Raw genomic sequence first — 23,930 nt, forward strand, 5'->3', positions numbered from 1 at the left:
GCTCTCCTCCTGGGGGCCTTTTGACTGACTGAATCAGGCCTACCTGGATTATCTAGAATAATCTCACTTGCTTAGTTGACTGGTTATGGACTTTAATCACATCTACAAAATACCTTCATAGCAACACCCAGATTAGCGTCTGATTGAATATGTGGTGACAGCAGCCATGTTGACACATCCAGTGACTGTCTCCCCTGCCCACAGCCACCCAGTAGCTTAATGACTGGATCAGCCTCAGCTTCCCCTACTTGCACAGACGCTCCCTCCCCTACCCTCAGGTTGCCGACGGTCTAAAGAGAGGAAGAGACGAACCTCAGGACTAGGGCATCCTGTGTGTCTAACTGCAAATCCACCTGCACCATCAGTGCCTGAGATTTTTTTTTTTTAAATGGCGGTAAAATTCACATGATATGGACTTAGCCATTTTAAAGCATGCAATTCAGTGGCATTTCACATGGGTACTTTCACAGTGTTGTGTAACCATCACTTCTGTGTAGGCCCAAAACATTTCGTCAGCCAGGAAGGAAACCTCATACCCACTGCAGTTACTCTTCAATCTACCCTCCCAGCCTGGAACATTTTTAAACCAACAGTGTTATCAGGACATCATCAGGGAGAACTTGGGCATGTAAAGCCTGCTGTACTTGCTGATCTGCCAGGGGCAGAGGTGCCCTCCTTGGCGGGCAGGGGCTAAAATCCAGCTACTCTTTCACGACATTGGGGCTGTAGTTGGGTTTGACGGCTTCGGTGAGCTCCTGAGCGTACATCTCATATCTGCCGGTCATCTTGAAGTTCCAGATGTCATTCACCTGCCGGCAGAGGTTCAGGTCGAGCTCAGCAACCAGCAGCCCGTCCCGGGTGCGGGAGAGCCCGGGGGTGCGGCTGCTATCCGGGGCTGCCACGTAGCTTGAGCCGTAAAAGTAGCCAAAGTCCTGGTGAGCTTTCTTCCCATCTCCAGAGGTAAACTCGTTCGGGAAGTACTCCTTGCCCACTCGGTTGATGGCACAGGTGAAGCAGTGATTTGCAATGGCTGCATTTCTGGCCTCAACTGGCCACAGGGACTCACTGAGTGCTCCAATGGTGGCTGAGGGGTTGAAGATGATCTCAGCCCCATTGATGCTGTACATGAGCCAGTTGAGAGGGTGGTGCCGCCCATAGCAGATGTTCACCGCAATCCTCCCGAACTGAGTCTGGAACACGGGGTGTCCGAGGTTTCCTTCCATGTAGTAAGTTGACTCGTTGAAGTCGCCCACTCTGGGGATGTGGTTTTTCCTGGTCTTTCCCAGGACTGCTCCGGAATTGGAGATCACCACGGCTGTGTTCCACAGAATGTCCCCGTGCTCTCTGTCTCGTTCCAGGATAGGAGATACCACCACCATGTTGTGCTTCTTTGCCAGCTTCTGACAGAATCTGCTGGTGGGTCCGTCCTCTGCTGACTCAGCAAATTCCGTCCAAGGAAGCTTCTCTCTCGTACAGAAGGCAAAGGGCATAGTCCATGCTTCCTGGAAACAGATGATGTTCACTCCGCACACAGCGGCCACCTCTACAATGGATTCTATGCGTCTGTGAAGGGCAGTGACCTGTTTTGCCACAGGGGCATCTGCAGGCAGGGGAGTTCTGTTCTGAACAAGTCCCACACGCACGGTCCGAGGAGGTCTCAGCTGCTCCTCTGCGGCCTCAAAGGCATACCCCTGCAGCTCAAAGTCCCCTTCGGAGGTGGCTTCAAAAGCCCTGCTGGGCAAGCTTCCTGGTTTCCTTGCCATAGAGAATGCGTTTCACCTCCCTCAAGTCTGCGGGTGGCAGATGCTTCTCCAAACATTGCTCCAGCGACTCCCATTCAGGCCCCGCCATGGCCGGAGTCTGCAAGCGCGGAGGAGGGGCTGATGTCCAGCCTCCTTTAGGATTTTGATGGACTCCTGTCTCACATTTAAGTCTTTCAACCATTTGGAGTCTATTTTTGTGTGTGGTGTAAGGAAATGGTGCAGTTTCATTCTTCTGCATGTGGCTGTGCAATTTTCCCAACACCATTTGTTGAAGAGACTGTCTTTTTTCCATTGGACATTCTTTCCTGCTTTGTCGAAGATGACTTGACCATAGAGTTGAGGGTCCATTTCTGGGCTCTCTATTCTGTTCCATTGATCTATGTGTCTGTGTTTGTGCCAGTACCATACTGTCTTGATGATGACAGCTTTGTAATAGAGCTTGAAGTCTGGAATTGTGATGCCGCCAGCTTTGCTTTTCTTTTTCAACATTCCTCTGGCTATTCGGGGTCTTTTCTGCTTCCATAAATTTTAGGATTACTCCATTTCGTTGAAGAAAGTTCATTGCTTTAAATGTGTAGATTGCTGTAGGTAACATTGACATTTTCACAATATTTGTTCTTCCAATCCATGAGCATGGAACGTTTTTCTCCATTTCTTTGTGTCTTCCTCAATTTCTTTTTTTTTTTTTTTTAAGATTTTATTTATTTATTTGAGAGAGAGAATGAGATAGAGCATGAGAGGGGGTAGGGTCAGAGGGAGAAGCAGACTCCCTGCTGAGCAGGGAGCCCGATGCGGGATTCGATCCCAGGAGCCCGGGATCATGACCTGAGTCGAAGGCAGTCGCTTAACCAACTGAGCCACCCAGGCGCCCTCTTCCTCAATTTCTTTCATGAGTATTTTATAGTTTTCTGAGTACAAATTCTTTGCCTCTTTGGTTAGATTTATTCCTAGGTATCTTATGGTTTTGGGTGCAATTGTAAATGGGATCGACTCCTTAATTTTTCTTTCTTCTGTCTTGTTGGTATATAGAAATGCCACTGATTTCTGTGCATTGATTTTATATCCTGCCACTTTACTGAATTCCTCTATGAGTTCTAGCAGTTTTGGGGTGGAGTCTTTTGGGTTTTCCACATAAAGTATCATATCATCTGCAAAAAGTGAGAGCTTGACTTCTTTGCTGATTTGGTTGCCTTTTATTTCTTTTTGTTGTCTGATTGCTGTGGCTAGGACTTCTAATACTGTGTTGAATAGCAGTGGTGATAGTGGACATCCCTGCCGTGTTCCTGACCTTAGGGGGAAAGCGCTCAGCTTTTCCCCATTGAGAATGATATTAGCTGTGGGTTTTTCATAGATGACTTTTATGATATTGAGGTATGTACCCTCTATCCCTGCACTGTGAAGAGTTTTAATCAAGAAAGGATGCTGTACTTTGTCAGGTGCTTTTTCTGCATCTTTGGAGAGGATCATATGGTTCTTGTTCTTTCTTTTATTAATGTATTGTATCACATTGATTTGTAGATGTTGAACCAACCTTGCAGCCCAGGAATAAATCCCACTTGGTTGTGGTGAATAATCCTTTTAATGTACTGTTGGATCCTACTGGCTAGTATTTTGGTGAGAATTTTTGCATCCATGTTCATCAGGGATATTGGTCTGTAATTCTCCTTTTTGATGGGGTCTTTGTCTGGTTTTGGGATCAAGGTAATGCTGGCCTCATAAAACGAGTTTGGAAATTTTCCTTCCATTTCTATTCTTCAAAACAGCTTTAGAAGAATAGGTATTAATTCTTCTTTAAATGTTTGGTAGAATTCCCCTGGGAAGCCATCTGGCCCTGGGCTCTTGTTTGTTGGGAGATTTTTGATGACTGCTTCAATTTCCTTAGTGGTTATGGGTTTGTTCAGCTTTTCTATTTTTTCATGGTTCAGTTTTCGTAGTTTATACAGCTCTAGGAGTGCATCCATTTCTTCCAGATATCTAATTTGCTGGCATAGAGTTGCTCATAATATGTTCTTATAGTTGTTTGTATTTCTTTTTTGTTGGTTGTGGTCTCTCCTCTTCCATTCATGATTTTATTTATTTGGGTCATTTCTCTTTTCTTTTTGATAAATCTGGCCATGGGTTTATCAGTCTTATTAATTCTTTCAAAGAACCAACTCCTAGTTTTGTTGATCTGTTCTACTGTTTTGGTTTCTATTTCATTGATTTATGCTCTGATCTTTATTATTTCTCTTCTCTTGGTGGGTTTAGGCTTTATTTGCTGTTCTTTCTCCAGCTCCTTTAGGTGTAGGGTTAAGTTGTGTATTTGAGACCTTTCTTGTTTCTTGAGAAAGGCTTGTCTTGCTATATACTTTCCTCTTAGGACCGCCTTTGCTGCATTCCAAAGATTTTGAACAGTTGTGTTTTCATTTTCATTTGTTTCCATGAATTTTTTAAATTCTTCTTTAATTTCCTGGTTGACCCATTCATTCTTTAGTAGGACGCTCTTTAACCTCCATGTGTTTGAGTTCTTTCCGACTTTCCTCTTGTGATTGAGTTCTAGTTTCAAAGCATTGTGGTCTGAAAATATGCATGGAATGATCCCAGTCTTTTGGTACCAGTTTAGACCTTATTTGTGACCCAGGATGTGATCTATTCTGGAGAATGTTCCATTTGCAGTAGAGAAGAATGTGTATTCTGTTGCTTTGGGATGGAATGTTGTGAATATATCTTTGAAGTCTTCTCTGGTCCAGTGTGTCATTTAAAGCCTTTATTTCCTTGTTGATCTTTTGCTTAGATGATCTGTCCATTTCAGTGAGGGGATGTAAAAGTCCCCTACTGTTATTGTATTCTTGTCAATGTGTTTCTTTGATTTTGTACTAATTGGCTCAAATAATTGGCTGTTCCCATGTTAGGGGCATAGATATTTACAGTTGTTAGATCTTCTTGTTGGATAGACCCTTTAAATATGATGTAGTGTCCTTCCACATTTCTTTTTATATTCTTTGGTTTAAAATCTAATTTGTCTGATATAAGGATTGCCACCCCAGCTTTCTTTTGATGTTCATTAGCATGGTAAATCATTTTCCACCCTCTCATTTTAAATCTGGAGGTCTCTTTGTGTCTAAAATGAGTCTCTTGCAGACAGCATATCGATGGGTCTTGTTTTTTAATTCAATCTGATACCCTGTGTCTTTATTCATTTATTTATTTTTAAGATTTTATTTATTCATTTGAGAGAGAGGATACAGAGAGAGACCAAGCAGGGGGAGAGGCAGAGGCAGAGAGAGAGGGAGAAGCAGGCTCCCTGCTGAGCCAGGAGCCCGATGTGGGGCTTGATCCCAGGACCCTAAGATCATGACCTGAGCCAAAGGCAGACGTTTAACCATCTGAGCCACCCAGGAGCCCCTGATACCCTATGTCTTTTAATTGGAGGCATTTAGCCCATTTACATTCAGGGTAACTATTGAAAGATATGAATTTAGTGTCATCGTATTGCCTGTAAGGTGACTGTTACTGTATATTGTCTGTGTTCCTTTCTGATCTATGCTGCTTTTAGGCTCTCTCTTTGCTTAGAGGACCCCTTTCAATTTTCTTGTAGGGCTGCTTTGTGTTTGTAAATTCCTTTACTTTTTGTTTGTCCTGGAGGCTTTTTATCTCTCCATCTATTTTCAATGACAGCCTAGCTGGATATAGTATTTTTGGCTGCATATTTTTCTCATTTAGTGCTCTTGAATATATCATGCCAGTCCTTTCTGGCCTGCCAGGTCTCTGTGGATAGGTCTGTTGCCAATCTAATGTTTCTACCATTATAGGTTACATATCTCTTCTCCCGAGCTGCTTTCAACTCTTTGTCTCTGAGACTTGTAAGTTTTACTATTAGATGTCGGGGTGTTGACCTATTTTTATTGATTTTGGGGGGGTTCTCTGTGCCTCTTGGATTTTGATGCCTGTTTCCTTCCCCAAATTGGGGAAGTTCTGTGCTATAGTTTGCTCCAATATACCCTCTGCCCCTCTTCTTCTGGGATCCCAATTATTCTAATATTGTTTCATCTTTTGGTGTCACTTATCTCTTGAATTCTGCCCTCATGATCCAGTAGTTGTTTCTCTTTTTTTCTTAGGTTCCTTATTTTTCATCATTTGGTCTTCTATATCACTAATTCTCTCTTCTGCCTCATTTTTCTTAGCAGTTAGAGCCTCCATTTTTGATTGCACCTCATTAATAGCCTTTTTGATTTCAACTTTGTTAGATTTTAGTTCTTATACTTCTGCAGAAAGGGTTTCTCTAATATCTTCCATGCTTTCTTTCAAGCCCAGCTAGTATCTTTAAAATCGTCATTCTGAACTCTAGTTCCGACATCTTACTAATGTCTGTATTGATTAGGTCCTTGGCAGTTGGTACTTCCTCTTGTTCCTTTTTTTGAGGTGATGTTTTCCGTCTTGTCATTTTGTCCAGAGGAGAATAGATGAACACGAGAACAAAATGCTAACAGGTAACAATGACCCCAGAAAAATATACACTAAACAAATCAGAAGAGACCTTCCACAAAGTGACTGCTTTTCTGTTCAGATAGTTACTCTTTTTTTCTTTGATTTCCTGTTGAGTTCGTAGGTGTTCAGAATGGTTTGATCCCTATCTAGCTAAATTCCTGGGACCAGACAAAATTTAGTTCTCCTACTCCTCCACCATCTTTCTCTTCCCCTAAAGCATTAACTTCGAACGTCTGAAGAATCATGGTAAAAATGCCATGAGTTCTCTGTGCTGCATTCCCCTAGCACTGGGATTTTGCTTTTCTCATTGATTGGGAAACTTCTTCTTGGCTGGATGTTCTTGCTGATCTTCTGGGGAGGGGCCTGTTGCTGTGGTTCTCAAATGTCTTTGCCTGATGCAGAATTGCCCAGCCCTTGCCAGGGGCCAGGCTAAGTAATCTGCTCGGGTTTGTTCTTGGTAGCTTTTGTTCTCTGAAAGCTTTCCATACAGCTTTGGAGGATGAGAGTGAATATGGCCTCCCATTCTCTGGCCCCAGAGGAGCCGAGAGCTCAGTGCCCCACTCCTCCGTGTGCCCTCAGAGAAAAGCAGTCAGTCACTGTCTCCCTGGTCTCTTGCCGCACTCCGTGCTCACCCAGCCTGTGACCTAGCGTTTCTATCTCTGGCACACTCAGTTTGGAGTCTCCAAACCTGGCAGATTCCTGTGGTGTGCTCTGGTGCCACTCCTCCCGGGGCAGGAACGGGAGTCTTCCCGGATCTTCCACTTGTTGGGTCCCTGCTGGAAGAGTAGTGGCCTGATTGGGCCACAATCACGGTTTATCACAACTCCAGCTGAGAGCCCACTCCTTGGCTCCGTCTCTGCACCTGGCTTCCCTGCTCGATATCTGGGACCTCTGCTGTACTCAGGCACCCCTGCTCTTTCTGTGACCCCGAGGGTCCTGAGACCACACAGTCCCAGCGTGGGTTCCAAGTCCTGCTTAGCCACTGGAGCGATGTCCCTCAGCGGAGCAGACTTCTAAAAATTGCAGTTTTGTGCTCTGCTGCTCTATCACTTGCCAGTAGCTGGCTGACAGAGGCTCCCCCCACCCCATCTATCTTCCCACAGATCGCCTCATATTCACTTCTCCACACATTCTGCCTTCCAGAAAGTGGTCGCTTTTCTGTTCATCAAATTGCTGCTATTCTTTTCTTTGATCTCCTGTTGAGTTTGTAGGTGTTCTGAATGGTTTGATAACTATCTAGCTGAATTCCTGTGGCCAGAGAAAATTTAGGTCTCTTACTCCTCCGCCATCTTGCTCCAATTAAATTTTTTAAGAAAATGACTTGGATCTTTGGGGGTTTTTACGGAATTAAATAGAAAAATCCTTGAATGCTGAAAAACACACTGGAAGTTACTGTTCTGACCTGAAAATTGGGAAACTGAGCTGAGGGCAAGTCAAGCCTTTCTTGACCAATGATAAGCTGTATTTCTGCAGTTTTGCACCAAGGAGCTCAATTATGAGCTTCCAGGCTCTCACAGTTCACTAAGCATAGTTACTGTTCACTTTACACAACCTTCTTTTGGGTTTACTTTCCTAGGCTGACCAAACTGCAGAGCTTGTCCCTGGCGTTAGCTGCTTCTCTTGAAATCTCAGCACTATGGTCTTGGGCAGGTGACTTAACCCTTTGTGCAAATATTTCCTCAGTAATCAGGGTTCATTAGTGTACCTATCTGATAGAGTTGAGAAATCAGTGAATTAATCTGATATATTTAAGGGTTGGTACTCGGGTTGGCATATATTAGATCCTGAGTTACTGTCACTGTCTTCAGTCATCATCACATTGTCATGTTTGTTGTCATTATCATCATTACAGTGTTTTTCACACTCATACTTACTGTCCTATCATTCCTCCTAGGTAAGCATCCTCTTCTCACTTTTCTTCACATTCTTTATTCCCTCCTGTAAACAATCTGAACCATATTTTAGGTTAAAATCTTGTTCATACTTGGCTTCTTCTCCCCACTCTTACCCAATTTGTAGGATATTCTCTTTATTCTGTCTCATGTAGGTGAGATTTAAAATTTTTGGCCATTAATTCCACTCCCCTGCAAGGTATATTTGAAGCTGTTTGTAATCATGTTTATTCTTTGGAAGAAATTCAGTTTTTGGTAGTGGATGCCACATTTTCAGTTTATTTTTTCTGTTCTATTCTGAAATCTATTAACAAGGGACCTAATTTAATATCTATTATTTCAAATTCAGTCTTTGCTGCTGTAGCACATGATAAAACATGAGAATGTATGTTTTATATTCTTTTATCTACTGGGTATTCATTTATTTGTTGATTTTATCTGTATATGATAATTAAGGGTTTTTATTAGTATATATAAAAGAAGAATTTTCTAAGATATTTAAAAGTTGTTTTATTGAAATAGCTATAAAAGTGAGTGGGAAATTTGAAGATATTTTTCTGACTTCATTTTCTGCCAATTTTATTTTACAGGAATCAAGAATCCAGTCTCCGTTGCAAACAGACTCTTGTGTGAGGGGCAGAAGGGCAAGCTCTCGGCTGGCCGAATTCCTCCCTGGTAACTGCTTTGTTCTGCCTGACTTTCCCTGGGTCTTTGGTCTTTGGTGCATGTGGTGTTTGAAGGCTATTTTTATCCACAGAAGGCTGATGTTGTTGGTTACACACCAGCAGTAGCTTGCCTTTGAGAGGAAGACACACTTTGTTCTATAATCTTGGAACATTTTGTACACTTGATAGCGCTTCAGATGCAATAGAATATTACAGATTAAAGCAGAAAAGAGATCAGAGTTAATTTTTGGTTTTGTAGTTGATTACAGAGATGTTTTTGCTGTTCCTAAGTGCACAGTTGGGGTCTTTTATTATGAAACTTTAAAAGTCCAGAGTCCAAACTAATTTTAATTTTGAGATGATCCTAGAATAAAAGTACCTTATTTTTCTCTTCTGGAGAATCACATTGTGATGTTAAGGTTAGTAAGATTACATTTTTCTCCATCATTAACATACAATTGTCATTAAAAAAATCTCTGAACTTTTCAAGTATTTGTAAATGTAGAGAGAACATTGTAAAGAGCCCTCAGGAACCTGTCATCCGGCTCCAGTAACTAACATGTTTTTGCCCTTAATCTATACTCAGTCTTTTTCCTATAGTATTTTTTTAATTAAAAAAATTTTTTTAGAGTTTATTTTATTCATTTATTGATTTTAAGCAATCTCCACAACCAACTTGGGACTCGAACTCATGACCCGGAGATCAAGATTCCCATGCTCCTCCGACTGAGCCAGCCAGGCACCCCTTTCCTATAGTATTTTAAAGGAAATCCTTGATATGATATTTTTTACCCTTAAATAATTTTGTGAATTGCTTTATATTTACAAAACATAATCATTATTCCATTAGCATGCCTGATAATAATAACAAATATGCTTCAGTGCCACTACACTTCAGTTTATGTTCAGCATGCCCAGCTGTGAAGTTTATGTTAATGTTCTGTGTTGAAAGTTGTGACAACAGTACTATATCACTTTGACTGTTGTAATTTGAAGTCGTAGAAAATAAATTAGTATAGTTTTGAAAAGTCTTGAAACCTCTTACCCAAATATACTCAAGTAATCATTTTAATCATATACTTGTCAGGTGTTTAATTGTGATACTAGAAAGGTCAATTTTAAAAATTTTTGGAGAACTACAGTTTTAATGTTTGTGTCTTCAATAAGGAAGGATAAGGAGAAGCAAATGGGAAATTTTGAGATTGTTTATAATACATGTTTGGTTGATATCAGTAAGTTTACTTTTATAACTCTGAAAGTAGGAAAAGTAGGAAAAGTGGTAAAGAATTTGAAACCTTTTTTTTTTTAAGATTTTATTTATTTATTTGTGAGAGAGACAGAAATAGTGACAGCATGAGTGGGGAGGAGAGGGAGAAGGACCCTGGGATCATGACCTGAGCCAAAGGCAGATGCTTAACTGACTGAGCCACCCAGGCGCCCCTGGACTGAACCCTTTCTAATGGCATCCTTATCCTCCCCGTTGTTCCACACCCTTACCCTGACTCTGTCTCTGCCCCTGCTCCTAGGTAGCAGTTGTCTTGATTTTAAGCTTCTCTTATTCCCATATATTCCTTCACAGTATTACAACATAGACAGTACTCTAGTTTTTTAATGCTGTATATAGTATATATGTACATAGATGTACAAAGAAGGCCTGGAAAGAAGGTTATCAAACTCACTGTGGTTAACCTCTGTGAAGAAGGAAGGAGGGAACAAGATGAAGCAGTTTTCAAAGGGGACATGTGCAATATTTTTGTATTTTACAAAGATAAAATATATGGGAAAAAGTGATGGCCATCTCTCCATTAAAATGATAGCATATTGTGATGCTACACTTGTCTGCAACTAGCTGTCTCATCTTCTCATGTACATAGTCCTTCAGCTTTATTCTTTGTTTTCAGAATTGTTTTGACCATTTTAGGCATTTTGCATTTCCGTATGAATTTTAGAATTAGCTTATTTCTAGAAATAGCCTGCTAGAATTTTGATTAAGATTGCATCATATCCATTTATTAAAGTCTCATTTAACCTCTCTGACCAGTGTTTTATAGTTTTCAGTGTACAGGTCTTACACAGCTTTTATCAAATTTATACTTATTTCATTCTTCTTTTAAAAAAGATTTTATTTATTTGAGTGAGAGAGACAGAGAGCACATGTGAGGGAGGGAGAGAGGGCCACAGGAACAGGGAGAGGGAGAAGCTGACTCCCTGCTGAGCTTGGAGCCTGATGTGGGGTTTGATCTCAGGACCCTGAGATCACAACCTGAGCCAAAACCAAGAATCAACCGCTTAACCGACTGTGCCACCCAGGTGCCCCACGTATTTCATTCTTTTTGGTAGTATGATAAATTACATATATAATATGTGTTAATTTCCAATTGTTCCTTGCCAATATAGAAATATTGATTTTATTACATTGAAATTCTTTCTTGGGAATTTGCTAAATTCTTTTGTTTTATAGTATCATTTTTATAGATTTGATAAGATTTTCTACATAGACAGTAATGTGTTCTGAAAATAAAGATTGTTTTATTTCTTCCTCTCTAATCTGGGTTCCTTTAATTAATTTCCTTTTCTTTATTACAGTGGCTAGGATCTTCAATGCAATGTGGAATAGAAATGTGACAGTGGAAAAAAAAATGTGAGAGTGGGCATTCGTGCCTTGTTTGTGATCTTAGGGTGGAAGCATTTGGTCTTTTACCCTTAAGTGTGATGATTGCTGTAGGTTTATCATAGATACTCTTTATTATACTGAGAAAGTGCCCTTCTTAGTGTTATAGGAGTTTTTAATAGGAATGAGTGTTCTTTCTCAAATTCTTTTCTGCATCTATTAAGATGATCTTATAATTTTTCTTATTTAGTCAATTAGTGATTAGTTGATTTTCAACTGTTAAAGCAACGCTTGCATTCCTGGCATAAATTCCACTTGGTCATAACGTATTATCCTTTTGATATATTGTCAGATCCAATTTCCTAAGATTTTGTGAAGAATTTTTGTATGTCATATATTATGAGATATATTGGTCTGTAGTTTTCTTTTTTTTTTATTATTATGTTATTCACCATACATTACATCATTAGTTTTCGATGTAGTATTCCATGATTCATTGTTTGAGGATAATACCCAGTGCTCCATGCAGTACGTGCCCTCTTTACTACCCATCACCAGGCTAACCCATCCCCCTACCCCCCTCCCCTCTAGAACCCTCAGTTTGTTTCTCAGAGTCCATAGTCTCTCATGATTCTTCTCCCCCTCCGATATCCCCCTCTTCGTTCTTCCCTTCCTGCTATCGTCTTCCTTTTTTTTTTTTTTTTTTTTAACATAGAATGTTATTTGTTTCGGAGGTACAGGTCTGGGATTCAACAGTCTTACAAAATTCACAGCACTCACCATAGCACATACCCTCTCCAGTGTCTATCACCCAGCCACCCCATCCCTTCCACCCCCCCACCACTCCAGCAACCCTCAGTTTGTTTCCTGAGATTAAGAATTCCTCATATCAGTGAGGTCATATGATACATGTGTTTCTTTGATTGACTTATTTCGTGCAGCATAATACCCTCCAGTTCCATCCATGTCGTTGCAAATGACAAGATCTCATTCCTTTTGATGGCTGCATAATATTCCATTCTATATATATATTACATCTTCTTTATCCATTCGTCTGTCGATGGACATCTTGGCTCTTTCCACACTTTGACTATTGTGAATATTGCTGCTATAAACATTGGGGTGCACGTACCCCTTCGGATCCCTACATTTGTATCTTTGGGGTAAATACCCAGTATTGCAGTTGCTGGGTCGTACGGTAGCTCTATTTTCGACTTTTTGAGGAATGTCCATACTGTTTTCCAGAGGGTCTGCACCACCTTGCACTCCCACCAACAGTGTAGGAGTGTTTCCCTTTTCTCTGCATCCCCGCCAACATCTGTCGTTTCCTGACTTGTTAATTGTAGCCATTCTGACTGGTGTGAGGTGATATCTCATTGAGGTTTTGATTTGGATTTCCCTGATGCCGAGTGATATTGAGTACTTTTTCATGTGTCTGTTGGCCATTTGGATGTCTTCTTTGGAAAAATGTCTGCTCATGTCTTCTGTCCATTTCTTGATTGGATCATTTGTTCTTTGGGTGTTGAGTTTAATTAGTTCTTTATAGATTTTGGATACTAGCCCTTTATCTGATAGGTCATTTGCAAGTATCTTCTCCCATTCTGTCGGTTGTCTTTTGGTTTTGTTGACTGTTTTCTTTGCTGTGCAAAAGCTTTTTATCTTGATGAAGTCCCAGTAGTTCCTTTTTGCCTTGCTTCCCTTGCCTTTGGCGATGTTTCTAGGAAGAAGTTGCTGCGGCTGAGGTCGAAGAGGTTGCTGCCTGTGTTCTCCTTTAGGATTTTGATGGACTCCTGTCTCACATTTAAGTCTTTGAACCCTTTTGAGTCTATTTTTGTGTGTGGTGTAAGGAAATTGTGCAGTTTCATTCTTCTGCATGTGGCCGTCCAATTTTCCCAACACCATTTGTTGAAGAGACTGTCTTTTTTCCATTGGACATTCTTTCCTGCTTTGTCGAAGATGACTTGACCATAGAGTTGAGGGTCCATTTCTGGGCTCTCTATTCTGTTCCATTGATCTATGTGTCTGTGTTTGTGCCAGTACCATACTGTCTTGATGATGACAGCTTTGTAATAGAGCTTGAAGTCTGGAATTGTGATGCCGCCAGCTTTGCTTTTCTTTTTCAACATTCCTCTGGCTATTCGGGGTCTTTTCTGGTTCCTTACAAATTTTAGGATTATTTGTTCCATTTCTTTGAAAAGAGTGGATGGTATTTTGATAGGGATTGCTTGAATGTGTAGATTGCTCTAGGGAAAATTGACATCTTCATAATATTTGTTCTCCCAATCCATGAACATGGAACGTTTTTCCATTTTTTTCTGTCTTCCTCAGTTTCTTTCATGAGTATTTTATAATTTTCTGAGTACAGATTCTTTGCCTCTGGTTAAATTTATTCCTAGGTATCTTATGGTTTTGGGTGCAGTTATAAATGGGATCAACTCCTTAATTTCTCTTTCTTCTGTCTTGTTGGTGTATAGAAATGCCACTGATTTCTGTGCATTGATTTTATATCCTGCCCCTTTACTGAATTCCTCTATGAGTTCTAGCAGTTTTGGGGTGGAGTCTTTTGGGTTTTCCACATAAAGTATCATATTATCTGCAAAAAGTGAGAGCTTGACTTCTTCTTTGCCGATTTGGTTGCCTTTTATTTCTTTTTGTTGTCTGATTGCTGTGGCTAGGACTTCTAATACTGTGTTGAATAGCAGTGGTGATAGTGGACATCTCTGCCGTGTTCCCGATGTTAGGGGGAAAGCTCTCAGTTTTTCCCCATTGAGGATGATATTCGCTGTGGGTTTTTCATAGATGGCTTTTATGATACTGAGGTATGTACCCTCTATCCCTGCACTGTGAAGAGTTTTAATCAAGAAAGGATGCTGTACTTTGTCAAGTGCTTTTTCTACATCTTTGGAGAGGATTATATGGTTCTTGTTCTTTCTTTTATTAATGTATTGTATCACATTGATTGATTTGTAGATGTTGAACCAACCTTGTAGCCCAGGAATAAGTCCCACTTGGTTGTGGTGAATAATCCTTTTAATGTACTGTTGGATCCTATTGACTGGTATTTTGGTGAGAATTTTTGCATCCATGTTCATCAGGGATATTGGTCTTTAGTTCTCCTTTTTGATGGGGTCTTTGTCTGGTTTTGGGATCAAGGTAATGCTGGCCTCATAAAATGAGTTTGGAAGTTTTCCTTCCATTTCTGTTTTTTGGAACACTTTCAGAAGAATAGGTATTAATTCTTCTTTAAATGTTTGGTAGAATTCCCCTTGGGAAGCCATCTGGCCCTGCGCTTTTGTTTGTTGGGAGATTTTTGATGACTGCTTCAATTTCCTTAGTGGTTATAGCTCTGTTCAGGTTTTCTATTTCTTCCTGGTTCAGTTTTGGTAGTTGGTAGGTCTGTAGGAATGAATCCATTTCTTCCAGATTATCTAATTTGCTGGCATATAGTTGCTCATAATATGTTCTTATAGTTGTTTGTATTTCTTTTTTTTGGTTGTGATCTCTCCTCTTTCATTCACGATTTTATTTATTTCGGTCATTTCTCTTTTCTTTTTGATAAGTCTGGCCAGGGGTTTATCAGTCTTGTTAATTCTTTCAGAGAACGAACTCCTAGTTTTGTTGATCTGTTCTACTGTTCTTTTGGTTTCTATTTCATTGATTTATGCTCTGATCTTTATTATTTCTCTTCTCCTGCTGGGTTTAGTCTTTATTTGCTGTTCTTTCTCCAGCTCCTTTAGGTGTAGGGTTAGGTTCTGTATTTGAGACCTTTCTTGTTTTTTGAGAAAGGCTTGTATTGCTATATACTTTCCTCTTAGGACTGCCTTTGCTGCATTCCAAAGATTTTGAACAGTTGTGTTTTCATTTTCGTTTGTTTCCATGAATTTTTTTAATTGTTCTTTAATATCCTGGTTGACCCAATCGTTCTTAGTAGGATGCTCTTTAGCCTCCATGTACTTGAGTTCTTTCCAATTTTCCTCTTGTGATTGAATTCTATTTTCAAAGCATTGTGGTCTGAAAATATGCATGGAATGATCCCAGTCTTTTGGTACCAGTTTAGACCTTATTTGTGACCCAGGATGTGATCTATTCTGGAGAATGTTCCATGGGCATTAGAGAAGAATGTGTATTCTGTTGCTTTGGGATGGAATGTTCTGAATATATCTGTGACGTCCATTTGGTCCAGTGTGTCATTTAAAGTCATTATTTCCTTGTTGATCTTTTGCTTAGATGATCTGTCCATTTCAGTGAGGGGGGTGTTAAAGTCCCCCACTATTATTGTATTGTTGTCAATGTGTTTCTTTTCTTTTATTATTAATTGGCTTATATAATGGGCTGCTCCCATGTTAGGGGCATAGATATTTACAATTGTTAGATCTTGTTGGATAGACCCTTTAAGTAGGATATAGTGTCCTTCCTCTTTTTTTACAGTCTTTGTTTTAAAATCTGATTTATCTGATATAAGAATTGCCACCCCAGCTTTCTTTTGATATCCATTAGCATGGTAAATGGTTTTCCACCGCCTGACTTTCAATCTGGGGGTGTCTTTGCATCTAAAATGAGTCTGTTGCAGACAGCATATTGATGAGTCTTGTTTTTTTATCCAGTCTGTTAGCCTGTGTCTTTTGATTGGGGCATTTAGCCCACTTACATCCAGGTTACCTATTGAAAGATAGGAATTTAGTGCCATTGTATTTCCTAAGGTGTAAGGTGACTGTTACTGTATATTGTCTGTGTTCCTTTCCAGTCTATGTTACATTTAGGGTCTGTCTTTGCTTAGAGGACCCCTTTCAATATTTGTTGTAGGGCTTGTTTCGTGTTTGCAAATTCCTTTAGTTTTTGTTTGTCCTGGAAGCTTTTTATCTCTCCTATTTTCAATGACAGCCTAGCTGGATATAGTATTTTGGCTGCATATTTTTCTCATTTAGTGCTCTGACTATATTATGCCAGCCCTTTCTGGCCTGCCAGGTCTCTGTGGATAGTTCTGTTGCCAATCTAATGTTTCTGCCATTGTAGGTTACATATCTATTCTCCCGAGCTGATTTCATGATTTTCTCTTTGTCTCTGAGATTCGTAAGTTTAGTATTAGATGTCAGGGTGTTGACCTATTTTTGTTGATTTTGAGGGGAGTTCTTTGTGCCTCCTGGATTTTGATGCCTCTTTTCTTCCCCAAATTAGGGAAGTTCTGTGGTATAGTTTGCTCCAGTATACCCTCTGCCCCTCTCTCTCTTTCTTCTGGGATTTCAATTATCCTTTTTTTTTTTTTAGATTTTATTTATTTATTCGACAGAGAGAGAGAGACAGTGAGAGAGGGAACACAAGCAGTGGGGAGTGGGAGAGGGAGAGGCAGCCTTCCCACAAAACAGGGAGCCTGATGCGGGGTTCGATCCCAGGACCATGGGATCATGACCTGAGCCGAAGGCAGAAACTTAACGACTGAGCCACCCAGGCGCCTCTGGGATTCCAATTATTCTAATATTGTTTCATCTTATGGTATCAGTTATCTCTCTAATTCTTCCCTCGTGATCCCGTAGTTTGTCTTTTTCTCAGCTTCTTTATTTTCCCATCATTTGGTCTTCTATATCACTAATTCTCTCTTGTGCCTCATTTATCCTAGCACTTAGAGCCTCCATTTTTTATTGCACCTCATTAATAGCCTTTTTAATTTTGACTTGGTTAAATTTTAGTTCTTTTATTTCTCCAGAAAGTGTTTCTCTCATATCTTCCATGCTTTTTTCAAGCCCAGCTAGTGTCTTTAAAATCATCATTCGGAATAGTAGTTCTGACATCTTACTAATGTCCGTATTGATTAGGTCCCTGGCAGTCTGTACTGCCTCTTGTTCCTTTTTCTGAGGTGATGTTTTCCGTCTTGTCATTTTGTCCAGAGGAGAACAGATGAATCAGAGAACAAAATGCTAACAGGGTAACAGCCTCCCCAGAAAATATACACTAAAGAAATCAGAAGAGACCTTAAACCAGGGGAACAGAAAAGGAAAGAAAGCAAAAAGAAAAAAAAAAAGAAAAAAAGATTAAAAAAAAACAAAAACAAACAACCAAAAAAAACCAGAATATGATCAAATATCAGGCTGGTGCATAGATCAGTGCCATACAGTAGATTTTGGGCATATTTTGGTCTGTTATTAGAATGTGCCTCCCAAAATTTTAAAGAAAGAAAAACTTATATATGTCAGAAATAAGGATTAATATGATGAAGGGATGGACTGTGACTGTAAAGATGAAGATTATAAAAGATTGTATAAAGGAATTGATAAGATAAGGAATTGGTTGAAAAAAGAAAAAAGAGGATTTAAAAAAAAAAAGGGAGAGAATGTGATCAGGCAGCAGACTAGAACAAAGCCATACACTAGAGATTTAGGGTATATTTTGGTCTGTTAGAAGAAAGCGTATCCCAAAATTTTAAAGAGAGAACATTTACAACATATATATATATACATATATATATATATATATATATATATATATACACACCAAAAATAAGTTTAACTACTATGAAGGGATAGAATATGACTCTAAAATGAAAAATAAAAAAGATTTTTTTAAAAAAGAATTGATCAGATTTTGGTTGAAAAAAGGAAAAAGAAAAATTGAAAAAAAAATAAAACCAGTTATAAAAAAATTAACTTTGAAAGACTAAAGAATTATGGGAAAAAAGCCATTTATTCTGTGTGCAGTATTCTGCTAGCACTGGAGTTCTGCTGTTCTCATTGATCAGTAAACTTGGTCTTGGCTGGCAGTTCTTGCTGATCTTTTGGTGGACGGGCCTGTTCCTGTGGTTCCTAAATGTCTTTGCCAGAGGCGGAATTGTCCCTCCCTTGCCCCTCCGGGCTAAGTAATCTGCTTGGGTTTGTTCTCTGGAGGTTTTGTTCCCTGCAAGCTTTCTGTACAGCTTTGGAGGACGAGAGTGAAGATGGCGGCCTCCCAATCTCCGCCCTGGAGGAGCTGAGAACTTGGGGCCCCACTCCTCAGTGAGTCCCCAGAGAAAAGCAGTCACTCCCATCTCCCCGTCTCTGGCTGCATGCCCGTGCTCACTCGACCTGTGACCAAGCTTTTCTATCTCTGGCACACCACCCCGTGTGGAGTCTCCAAACCCAGCAGATCTCTGGGGTGTGCTCCCACACCGCTCCTCCTGGGGGAGGAAGGGGATTCTCCCTGGATCTGCTGCTTGTTGGGTCCCTGCTGGAAGAGCAGTGGCCCGAATGTGCTGCAGAGCCCACTCCTTGGCTCCATCTCTGCACCTGGCTTCCTTGCTCCGATACCTGGGTGCTCTGTTGCACTCAGGCACCCCTGGTCTTTTGACCCTGAGGGTCCTGAGACCACACTGTCACAGTGAGGGTTCTGCCCCCCACTTAGCCACTGGAGTGTCGTCCGTCAGCAGAGCAGACTTCTAAAAGTTCCGATTTTGTGCTCCGCTGCTCTATCACTTGCTGCTAGTGGCTGACAGAGGCCCCCTCCCCTGCTGTCTATCCTCCCGAATATCGCCTTGGATTCACTTCTCCGCACATCCTACCTTCCAGTAAGTGGTCATTTTTCTGTTTAGAGAGTTGCTGTTATCCTTTTCTTCAATCTCCTGTTGAGTTCGTAGCCGTTCTGAATGGTTTGATCCCTATCTAGTTGAATTCCTGGGACCAGACGAAATTTAGGTTTCCTGCTCCTCCGCCATCTTTCTCCTCCCCACCGGTCTGTAGTTTTCTTATAAAATCTTTGTTTTCAGTTTATTTTGCATCTGGATATGTAGGGAAATATACTTTATCAAATTTGGAATATGTTTTTGGCTATTAATTTTTCATATATATTTTCTGATTCCTATCCTTTAGGACTCCAGTTGTATGTGTATTTCACCTCTTGAAGTCGTACAGATCACTAATAAATTATTTACTTTTTCCATTCATTTTTCTCTTTGTTTCATTTTGAATAGTTTCCATTGCTGTTTTCAAGTTCACTATTTTTCTACAATATCTAATCATTTGTTAATCACATCAAGTTTATTTTTCATCTCTGACATTGTAGACATCTTCAGAAGTTTGATTTTGTTGCAGCTTTAAAAAGTGTCTTCTATGTATCTACTTAACATGTTTAATCTTTCCTGTAGCTTCTTGAACATTTGAATAGAGTATAATAATTGCTAATATCTTTGTTTACTATTTACTCTCATCTTTGTCATTTCTGAGTTGTTTTCAATTGAAATATTTCTCTCCTCTTTATTGGGTGCATTTCCTTATTTGCATGCTTTGTAATTTTTTATTTCATTCAAGGCATTGTGAGTTTTATCTATTTGGTGCCAAATATTTCACAATTTTAATAAATATTCTTGAGCTTTATTCTAGGGTGTGGCTAAGTTATTTAGAACCAGGTTCATCCTTTCAGGTCTTGCTGTATACTTTGTTACATGAAACTAGAGAAGCATTTAGCCTTGAGCTAATTTTGCTTTGCTATTGGGTAAAACTCTTTGGAGTACTATAACAGATGTACTTAGAATGAGGTTTCTTACTTTCACTGATGGGAACAGGAGCTGAGCTGTTCCTGTCCCTTTGTGAACTTGGGGCTTGTTTTCTCTAAAACTTTTGTGGTATTCTTTCCCAGGGCTTGGGTGATTTCCTATTACACATACACTCATCTCTATTCAGCTGAAGACAAGAGGGGACTGTGCAGATATCAGAGTCCTTTCTCTTTGCAGCTCTCTCCTCTCTAGTACTTTGCCCTGTGAACCCTGGCTGTCGGGGCTTTTCTGGATGCCCAGCTGTTTCTCTTCAACTGAGAAACTGCTGGGCTTTGCCTGAATTCTTTCTGTGCCATGGCCTGGAACCTGTCTAGGCAGTAAGCTGGGCCAGTCATAGGGTTTACCTTTTTTGTTTCCTTTCTCTCAAGGATCACTGTCTTTATGTTGCCTACTAATATCTGAAAACTATTGTTTCCTACATTTTGTCTGATTTTCAAAACAGTTTCTTCAGGCAAGAGTGTAAATTTGTTCCCTGTTATTCCATCTTGTCCAGAAGCAGAAATCTCTCATATTCCTGGAAGTTTATTGTATACCCTCAGTAATTGAGAAAAAAATTCCTTGAGTGTCCTAAATAAACAAAACCAAATTTATCATGTTTTTACTTTGAGCTTATTTTCATATGACCCTAATAAATCTAGTTATCTAATTTCTGTAATGATAATAGCTAACATTTGTTGCATTTATACACTATATCATGCACTGTTTTATGTGTTTTGCATGCATTAGCTCATAAAAATTATACAATGATTTGTGAAGAGAAGACACATTTTGCAGATAATGAAACTGAGTCCCACACTTGACCACTTTTAGGCTATTAGAAAAATTTGGAGTCCTTTCATATCACATTAGAAGCAGCAGATTAGAAGTAAAGGGAAAATGGAATCCTCTTATAATAATGAGAAGTAACTATTTAATTATTCATTCATTTCCCCTTCACTCAGCAAATATTTATTGCTCATTATCTGTGTGCCAGGCATAAAGGTACAAAAACTGTCAAAGGCCGATGGAACACTTAGAAATCATGGTCCTCTGGTGTTATCTGTCACCACTGTATGGGGATGGCAAGGCATTACATACAATAGGTGTTTTTTAAGAGTTCTTTAAATAAAAAGTTCATGTATCTGTATACCTTAGTTTTTGGTTATAGCCACCATGATGTTGTATTGTTTCAGTTTTGGTGTTTGGTCAGATTCGTAGAGTATTTGGTATCTTCATAAACTTGGTGGGACTACCATCATAACCTGTGTCACATTTACCCAAGTTTCTTTATTTATAAAAGTATAGCTTGAATCTTTCTTTTTCCATTATGATAGGGTACAGCTTTGATAGGCATTATCATTTAGAACAGGAATTGGCAAACTGTGGCTTATGGGCCAAATCTGGTCTGCTGCTTGCTTTTGTAAATAAAGTTTTATTGGGACACAGCCTTACCCATTTGTATATGTATTGTCTATGGCTTGTGCATTGCAAAGGCCAAATAGAGTTGTTGCAAAAGAAACACTGTGGCTACAAAGCCAACCTATTTACTATCTGGCCCTTTACAGAAGAACTTTGCTGACTCCTAATATAGAAGTTATAATTTTTGGAAATTATGTTTCTTTTGATGAGAAAGGAAAAGGTAGACAAAGATTGTTTTATGTTTAGTATAAATGAAATCTTAAGGTGCTCAATTAGACCTTAGGATTTTTTTCAGAGACATATTTAGTTTTTGGTACATTGTTTATTTTCAAGTTCTGTTTAATCTATTATATTTCATAAATTCACTCAAATTTGTGCTACTTTTGTTGTATGAATGTGAAAAGACAAAAAAAAGACAATTCAAAAATGAAAGATTAAAAGAAACATAAGAGATCTATTAACTAATCAGGAGGTAGAGATTTAGATAGATTCCCATTTAAACCAAAGTTTAAAGAACAAAATAACAATAATAGAAAACATTTTATAAGACAACCAGAAAAATGTGAACATTGATGAGATATATTTTGATTCTAAAGATTGTTCATTTTTTTGTGTCAATTGCTTATGCTGAGGTTCTGTTTTTTAAGAAATAATTATTTATTTATTTATTTTTAAAAGATTATTTATTTGTCAGAGAGAGGGAAAGAGAGAGAGAGAGAGAGCACAAGCAGGGGAAGTGGCAGGCAGAGGGAGAAGCAGGCTCCCCACCGAGCAAGGAGTCTGATGTGGGACTTGATCCTAGGACCGTGGGATCATGACCTGAGCCGAAGGCAGATGCTTAACCGACTGAACCACCCATGTTTAAAAAGTCATTTTTTAAATGTAAAAAAATTGAAATTAAATTAAAAAAATCTTTTAAAGAGTTAAATTCTTACTATTTAGTTTGGTTGGTATGTTATTTCCAAATACCACAAGTTCCCCTTTATTTTCACTTTATAAGCTTTAAATGATCAATACCTACTAATTTGTCTTTCCTCAATTTTGTATATTTATGATGAATAAGGAAGCGATAGGTAAAATAGATAGAAATCAGTTTTTAAGTCCAAAGAAACAGCTCTCATTTTCTCCTGTATCTTTTCATCCAGAATAACATATTTTGATTATTGGGATCTCTGAGCATTCTTGAGAGCTTTCTAAATCACAAGATGACACGTTTTTAGACTGATGATAAAGTCATGGTTCTTTGGAAATGGGTGGTTTGCCATCCATGAGGTTGCAGTTCACATCTCATATTTGCCCAAATAGCTCTTTCTAGGAGGCTTGGCTGTGCTAACGTTGGCAGCAGCAGTTAGAGTACGGCTTGTTGAAGGTTTCAATCACCCCACCTCAGGGCTGCTCTCAGTAGAGTGTTGTTGCTTTTTGTTTTACATCATGTTGGACTTGTTTTCAGCATAACACAAGGAAAACGCTGTCCCTTAAGGAATTTTGACACCCTAGTTTATTACTATTTGTTTAATATCTTGCCAATGTTTATTTGATGCTTAGTTTGCTTTAGGCACTGTTGCGAATGCCTGGATATATCAGTGAAAAAACAAAGATTCCCACTCTTATGAAGCTTACGGTTTCTTTGGGGAAGATAGAAGTAAATAATAGATATAATATGTAAATTATAAAGTGTCTAGTATGTTAGAAGGTAGAAAAAAGAAAAATGTGGAAAGAGCAAAATGGCAGGGATTGGGAGTCCTGGATAGGTAGTTGGGTACAGTTTTAAATAGGTCTCATTAAGGGGATACATTTGAGCAGATGAGGGAATTTACCATTTGGGAAATAAGGACGAGTGTGATAGAGGGAACATTCAGGGTGAAGGATCGAGACTGGAAGTTCTTTGGCATATTTGTGTTTTGGGGAGGCTGAAGTAGAGTAAGCCAGGGGGCAAGAAGACTAAGAGATGAGGTAAGGAGGGAGCAGAAAGGATCAGATCACTTGGGATTCTCATGAAAACTCCAGGTTTGTGCAGGTTTTGAGAAGAGGAATGTCATTGTCTGACTTGTGTTTTACAAGGATGTCAGTGGCTGGTGAGCATAGGCTGGGGCAGGGAACAAAGCAAGGCATACATGAAAGTAATGAGTCCATTGCAACAATCCAGGTAACAGATGATGGTCGTTTAGACAAAGGTGGTAGCAGGAGAGGTGGTGAGAAGTGGTCAGATTCTGGATATATTACAAAGGTAGAGTCTATGGGATTTCCTAACTTGATTGAGACAAAATTTCTCTAAAAGTTTTCTCCTTGGAGAGTCATTAAGACTGAAAGAAATGTGAATTGATACTGCATTTAATGTTCTAGAAAGTGATTTTTTTGGACATGTTAGTATCATGTAGCTTTTCAGAATTTTAAAATGATTTCAAAAGCACTTATATGCCATTTTTGTGTGATTATTAACTACTAGACAGATCATTTTTGATAGTAAGAAACGGTCAGATATTCAGTATTCTTATCCATAAGATGGCATTCAGATAGTCAACTTCCTGTGAATATTGTAAAATGCCTCAACTATTTTAAAAACTTGCATAGCAGCCAATGGCAAATTGATTTAATTTAAAAGCAATGACTGTTTAAGAA

At 39.3% G+C, this 23,930-nt stretch overlaps 2 protein-coding genes across 5 annotated transcripts in view; one reads left to right on the forward strand and one right to left on the reverse strand.

The window, feature by feature from the left end:
- The window catches only part of TASP1 (taspase 1), a 293,567-nt gene that overhangs the window by 46,598 nt on the left and 223,039 nt on the right, over positions 1 to 23,930 (forward strand). For all 4 annotated transcript variants that reach the window (XR_003610774.1, XM_028112987.1, XM_028112988.2 and 1 more), the window contains one exon: positions 8,713 to 8,797. Coding sequence is in view for 3 of the 4 variants with exons in the window: in XM_028112987.1 (XP_027968788.1) it covers positions 8,713 to 8,797 (85 nt within the window). In the remaining variant the exon portion in view is untranslated. The remainder of the gene's footprint in view (positions 1 to 8,712; positions 8,798 to 23,930) is intronic.
- LOC114216412 (beta-ureidopropionase-like) lies at positions 481 to 1,851 on the reverse strand. The gene is given in 2 exon segments (XM_028112990.2): positions 481 to 1,743; positions 1,745 to 1,851. Coding segments are annotated over 2 exon segments (1,149 nt in total). The 3' UTR covers positions 481 to 701.

This window comes from Eumetopias jubatus, unplaced genomic scaffold, assembly GCF_037043125.1.
Source record: "Eumetopias jubatus isolate StellerSeaLion01/CBP00866 unplaced genomic scaffold, mEumJub1_p1.0 scaffold_9, whole genome shotgun sequence".
Classification (NCBI taxonomy): domain Eukaryota; kingdom Metazoa; phylum Chordata; class Mammalia; order Carnivora; family Otariidae; genus Eumetopias; species Eumetopias jubatus.